Source organism: Leucopleurus acutus (assembly GCF_964270905.1).
Source record: "Leucopleurus acutus genome assembly, chromosome: X".
In the NCBI taxonomy this organism is placed as follows: Eukaryota; Metazoa; Chordata; class Mammalia; order Artiodactyla; family Delphinidae; genus Leucopleurus; species Leucopleurus acutus.
The window spans coordinates 873,008-879,742 of NC_139148.1; the positions used below are offsets into that span (position 1 = coordinate 873,008).

At 59.0% G+C, this 6,735-nt stretch overlaps 1 protein-coding gene across 1 annotated transcript; it reads right to left on the reverse strand.

Annotated features, from left to right (window-relative positions):
• Positions 1 to 5,182: 5,182 nt before the first annotated feature.
• Positions 5,183 to 6,244, reverse strand: P2RY8 (P2Y receptor family member 8; the record flags this gene model as incomplete). The annotated part of the gene is made up of 1 exon (XM_082865444.1): positions 5,183 to 6,244. One exon carries the CDS (start codon positions 6,242 to 6,244, stop codon positions 5,183 to 5,185), a length of 1,062 nt encoding a protein of 353 aa, XP_082721570.1.
• Between the last annotated feature and the right edge of the window lie 491 nt (positions 6,245 to 6,735).

The window sequence follows — 6,735 nt, forward strand, 5'->3', positions numbered from 1 at the left end:
TGACAGAGTCATTCTAGTCAGAATTCTCAGCCTCACACTACTGACATTGGGGACTGGGTGACTCTCTGATACGGGGCGTCCTGTGCACTGTGGGCTGTGGAGCAGCATCCCTGGTCTCCCCCCACCAGGTGCCAGGAGCACCCCTCGCCACCACGGTGACAACCAAAATGACCCCTGACTAATACATAGCACATATATATAAACTAATACATACCTATGTGTACGTAGATGTACATGTGCCTGTATATATATATGGTATATCATGGTATGTGGTATATATCAACATGACATCCTAATGTATGATTTTTTTTTAATTTTATTTATTTATTTGGCTGTGTTGGGTCTTCATTTCCGTGCGAGGGCTTTCTCTAGTTGCGGCGAGCGGGGCCTACTCTTCATCGCGGTGCGCGGGCCTCTCACTGCTGTGGCCTCTCCCGTTGCGGAGCACAGGCTCCAGACGCACAGGCTCAGTAGTTCTGGCTCACAGGCCTAGTTGCTCCACGGCATGTGGGATCCTCCCAGACCAGGGCTCGAACCCGCCTCCCCTGCATTGGCAGGCAGATTCTCAACCACTGCGCCACCAGGGAAGCCCCCTAATGTATGTTTTGATAGCATCGTAATGTCCTATTTTTTCCCCCTTAACCTTCTGTGCTGGGTGATCCAGCACAAGGCATCAGATGGTCGTGCGAACCGGGTCCCTGTGCACCAAGCCCCCCAGGTCCCCACCCTAACCCCCTCTTGGTTAACCCATCAGAGGCTGACCACCCACCAGTAAGCCCCTGCACAGTGAGTTCTGATTCACCGTGTGGACTCACCCTGCCCCAAACTTTACCCATTTTGGGGGAGTCATTTCCCGATTGGTTGAACTTTACGTTTCCCTCAAATGTCTGGAGTTAGAAATAATTCTTCTTTTTCTTCTTCTTCTTTCTAATTCTAGGCATTTCAAGGAAATGTACAAGTTCAACCAGTCAGGAAGCATCTTTATCACTGAATCATCTTTCCCCGGGCAGTGACAATGAATATTTAGCTCGAAAGGTCAGGGTGGAGGCATAAATACTTGTTTTCAAATTGCACAGCAGAAAAGGTGTCAAACTGCCCGCCCTCCAGCCGAGCTTGAGGCCCCCTTACTGGTTCTCCTCTGTCGTTGCTGGTGTCACTGAGTTTTATCTGGATGAAGACATCAGAGAAGGTATTGCAAAGGCAAACTGGAAAACCATTTAATGAAGGATCACTGTCTGATGGGGTCAATTCCCCCCGAACCTCCAGAACCAGCCCCGAAGTCTCCCGTTCCGTTCACTGCACAAGCCGAACATCTTGCTTACAAAAATAGACGGTTTATTCTGAGGAAGTTCTAGGTGTACAGGGCGCTTCTCAGTATAGTACTGGGGCTCCTCAGCCACCTCCCGCATCCTTCCCCGTCACGTTAACCCCCGACATCCCCGCCATAACGAAGAACCGACATTGGTCCGTTTCCGAGGAGGGATCGGGGTTGGAATCTCGCCCGTGTTCCCCGTGCTCTTCTGGGATCCAGTCTGCGATCCTCTCATTTTCCTTAGATGTTCCAGCTTCCATCTTTCTCAGGATTGTGGACAAGGAGGGGAGCAGGCTGACGGATGTCTTGATGGTTTTGACTTACGCTGTAGGAAGGTCTTGGTGACAGACAAAATCAACAAGGTGACGAGGAAGGCAAGAAAGGAACGGTGGTTGGCACGGGACACACTGTAAACTAGGGATTTAGCCAGGGATGTCCGGCAGGGGTTACCAGCCAAAGCTGGGTCCCCACGGGTGTGGGATGGGACTCTGAGGCAGGTGCTGGCTTCGACTCCCTGCTGGCTAACTCACCAGCTCCGGGCCACCATTGTGGCCTTTATCGGTGAGTCCCACAGCAGTAATCTCATCCCACTTAGGAACCCACCCTGCACGTTTATTTACATCCACTCCTACCCTAGAGGTATTTTAACAGCACTAAGGCATCTCATTGGCATTACAGAACCCTATAGGTTTCCAAAGACAGATCAGACGCTGGAAGAAAAAATAAATCAACGTCTCCGTGCGAGAGTTTCCAACAAACCACCTGTTTTTAGCATGGATATTTTAATACAGGCTCAAGTAAAGAGACTGACATAATGAAACCCCGTGCTCCCTTCGCCCAGGCTCAAGCATTATGAGCTATCGGCATTCTGGCAATTTTCGTTCGTCCAGTCCCCAGACACGCGGGCACAAATGCACACACGTGCATGCACACACAGAGACGTGGGCGCATGCACGTGCACACGTGTGTGGCGTGTGCATATATGGGTGTGCGCGCGTGCATATGTGTGCATGCTTGTATCTGCTGTCATATTTCAGAGCAGGCATCAACCTTCGTAGCACTCCGCCCAGGACTGTTTCCATTTACACCCTCAGCATTTCAGGATCTCCTTCAGCAAAGCCAAAGCCCCAGCATCCCACCCAACCAATCCTGGGTTCCACCCGTGCCCCGTTCGTGTGCTGCTGGCCCGGTTCACGCCAGGAGCCCAGAACACCATGATTCTGCCATCCTTGAAATTCCAGGGAGCCTGGTGGGAGGGTCATGGGACGGCTCGGCCATGAGATGGGAGGGTCTTGGTCAGGCAGGGTCTCAGGAGTCCGAGGGAGAGACCTGTCCGCCCAGCACACGGGGAGAAGTCCGGGATATGGGTCTCTGCGTTTTTCCTCCCACACCCTCCCAAGAGCTGAATCCCAGAAGCACATCTTGTTTTTTTCTCCTGTCTATGTACATGCGAATGTGTTATCCTTTTACGGCAGGCTTAAGAGGGCAACAGATTGAAGGAGTGTGTGGGGAGAACACACACACACACACACACACACACACACACACACACACACACACAACATTGTTAAAAGGCCGAAAGCGGGGCAAATCCCGCCCTGGGATTTCAGGTGATCTGACGGACCTCTCGGACAGGCTGACGGTCACCTGAAGTTCTGGATGGAAATTCCCAGCAATTCGAAAGACCCTGTCAGACCTCCTGAACTTCGGTGGAACTGGGGGCCCCTAGAAGGCAGAAGTCATGGGGGCGTCGACAGCCCTGGATGGCGGAGTGGCCGCCAACCAAATAAGGGCTCGCACAGCCCTCTGGGACCTAAAGGCTGGAGGGACGTGACAGCCACTGGGGGAGGGTATTACTACCTAGACTGGCTTCCTCTGAATTCAAACTGTGATGCCTAATCACAAAGCAGCAGAAAAACGTCCTGTGAGGGTGGTTTGAGGTTTCTCACGCTTTTGTAGCATCAGACGCTGGAGGCCCGCGCCCAGGCGTGGGCGCCGCTGTCTCTCCGGCTCAGGGTTCCGCCCCCGGACTCCTGCTCCCTTGACCTGGCTTTCTAGGGTTCGCCTTTGGGACAGTGGGGAAGAGCGGGGGGACAGCACGCCATGCACGGACCATCCAGGTCCCGGACACGTGCCCTTTTCTCGTCCCTTGCACCCATGGGCTCAAGTCCTCCCCCAGGGGCACATCCGGCTGTCCCTCTGAGGCTCCCGAGGGTGGCTCTCAGCTCCCTGTAAACACAGACACTGGCTCGGACACCGTCCCCCGTGGAGATGCCCCAGCTGCGTGGCCTGGGGCGGAGGACGGTGAAGGGGCCCTCCAGGCTGCACCTCCAAGCCGAGGGACTGGATTCCACAAAGCAGGTCCCACCCTGGGAGCCAGCACCAGGCAACGGCCCTCCTGCAGCCACCCAAGCAGGAGCCAGAGGCTCAGCCTCAGAATTTCAGAGTGTGTGTGTCTCCTGGGGCAGCCGTGACAAGTTCCCGTAAACTGCAGGCTAAAACCCCGGACAGACTGCACCCTCCCCCAGCCCGGAGACCAGACGGCTGAGGGCAGCCGTAACAAGTTCCCGTAAACTGCAGGCTAAAACCCCGGACAGACCTGCATCTTCCCCCATCCTGGAGACCAGACATCTGAGGTCAGGGCGTCCCAGGGCCGCGCCCCCTCCAGAGGCTCCAGGGGAGGGTCCTTCCCGCCTCTTCCAGCTTCTGGGGGCTCTGGGCGTCCCTGGGCTTGTGGCCGCGTCCCTCCCGTCTCTGCCTCTGTCTTCCCGGTTCTTCTCCTGTGTGTCTGGGTCTCTCCTCTTCTGCCCCTTAGAAGGACCCTGTCGTTGGATGTAGGGCCACCCTGATCCCATAGGTCACACTTTGCGGCTCCTAGCGGACATGGACTTTGGCGAGACACCGTTCACCCCAGCGTACGTATGTCTGCTTCTCTTCCAATGTGACCAGGTGCTTCTAGAACATCAGCTCACAACCCCCATCCGCATCTCTGACCCACGGAGGGGACGTCACCTGCCCCACAGCCAAGCCACCCTGGAGGTCCCTGAGCCCCCGCCTGCCGGCCCCTCCAAGGTCTCACCTTATAGGCTGCAGGGCTGTTTTCCTTTCCCAAGAGGGCCCTGAGCTCAGTCCTGTGCATCTCCCCGTGATGTGCAAAGCACCCCAAAGTTTGTTCTTTCAGGCAAATCCCGGCCTCCCGGGAACCTGCTGGTTTAGCATCCTGGGCAGTCCGGGGACTGGGCCCCTTATCTTCCCAAAGCAGCCCAGGTAGTGGGGCTGGCACAGGTATGTCCCAGGTGCTGAGCAGACCTGCTAAGGGCTCGTGTGGTCAGTGCTCTCCCCTGGTCCTCCAAGGATCCCACGGGTCAGGCCAGGAGCCTCTCCAGACCCCCAGGACGACTTGCCGGGGCCTGGGGTTCTCAGCTCGGAGGCGGAGCCAGAGAACGGGCCGGAGGGGCCCCCTGAAGCAAGCTGAACCCCGAGGCGGGTCAGGGAGGTGCAGTTGTAGCTGCAAACACTCAGAAACTTGTCATCCGCCCAGAGACCCTCGGTCCACACCTCCGGGACAAACGACCTTCCGGTCTGGGGGCTGTGGCTTGGGGATATTTAAGGAGAACCTGATCCCCGCCGGGGAGCCCCCGTGTTTGCTTGGCTCCGGGGTGCGGGGGGAACCAGGTGATGTCGGGGGAAACAGGTGATGTCGCAGGGACCCATGGGCCCCCAGAGCACGGGGCCCGAGGTGGCCTGTCCACGGGCACGCGGCCAAATCCCAGTGCCCGGAGGGACCGCGGGTGGATTGTCGCACGGCGGGGGAAGGACCGCGCCGCCCTCTCCCGGCTGCCGCGCCCCCGCCCCCGAGGGGCGCCCGGCTCAGAAGACGCTCTCCTGCCGCTTGACGCTGGGCCGGCCGGCGGCGTCCAGCCCCTCCACGGAGCGCACGGACAGCGTGCGTCCGGAGCCGAGGCTCTCGAGGTGCCCCTCGGGGCTGCCGGTGGGCAGGGGCCTGTAGCCCAAGTAGTGCCGCATGTGGAGCTGGAACTCGCGGGACGCGAAGTAGTAGACAAAGGGGTCCAGGCAGTTGTTGAGGCAGCTGAGGCAGAGCGTGAGCTTGTACACGTGGTAGTAGCTGCGGCCGAAGAAGAGCCGACTGACCACGTGCACCAGCAGCACGAAGTTGTTGGGCGCGAAGCAGGTGACGAAGGCCAGAAGCACCACGGCCGCCAGGCACACGGCGCGGGACCTCCGGGCCTCCCCGTGGCGGTCGGCCGAGCGCAGCAGCGTGAGGATGGTGGCCGTGTAGCAGGCCACGGTGACCACGAAGGGAACGAGGAAGAGCACGACGAACAGGGTGAGGAGGAACACCGCCCACATGGCCACGCTGGGCAGCATGCTGGACTTGAGCACGTCGAAGCACGTGACGATGCCCAGCACCTCCACGGCGTAGGTGAGGTCCGTGCGCGCCAGCGGCGACAGGGCGGCCAGAAGGAGGAGCCACGTGCCGGCGCAGGCAGCCACGGCGTAGCGGCGGCAGCGCCAGCGGGCGGAGGCCAGCGGGTACACGACGCCCAGGAAGCGGTCCACGCTGATGCAGGTCATGGTGAGGATGGAGGAGTACATGTTCGCGTAGAAGGCCACGGTCACCACGTTGCACAGCAGCTCGCCGAACACCCAGTGGTTGCCGTTGCAGTGGTAGTAGATCTGGAAGGGCAGCACGCAGGCCAGCATCAGGTCCGTGACGCTCAGGTTGATCATGAAAATGACCGAGGGTGTCTTGGGTCCGATGTGGCGGCACAGCACCCACAGGGAGAACAAGTTGCCAGGGATACTTATCAGGGCCACCAGCGAGTACACCACCGGCAGGACCACCGCGATGGCCGGGTCCCGCAGCATCAGGAGGGTGGCGTTGTCCGGACGCGTCACGTTCATGTCCATCCTGGAGCCGGGGGTTGGGGGGCCGATCTGGAAGAGAAAAGGGGCGCCAGGGGTGAGAGGGGCGGACGACGGGGTCTGCCCGCACAGGGACGGAGAGATGGGAGGGTCCCCGGCGCCCGAGGGGCGGGCAGTTCCCGGTTCCTCCTCTGCTGGCCCTCCCTCCCTTCTGGTCCCTCTTCCCGCCCTCCACCTGTATCCCAGACCCAATAGATGCTAAATCCTCAAGGGCTGCATCACCCACAAAAGCTACAAGGAACCATATGAAAACACCCACCACCGGCTGCCAGGCTCCTGACCCAGCATGGGGGTCACAAACCTGCCCCTCCATCCTGCACCGGGTTGGGGGGGGGGGAAGAGACCCCACACCAGGACGTGGAGACCCCGTGTCCTGTCCCTGCAGGCAGCAGGTGTGGGCTCAAGTCTGCTGGGGCCAGAGGACACAGGACTCTTCCTGTAACGGCCCACAGCCCAGCTGCACCTGGGTCACTGCA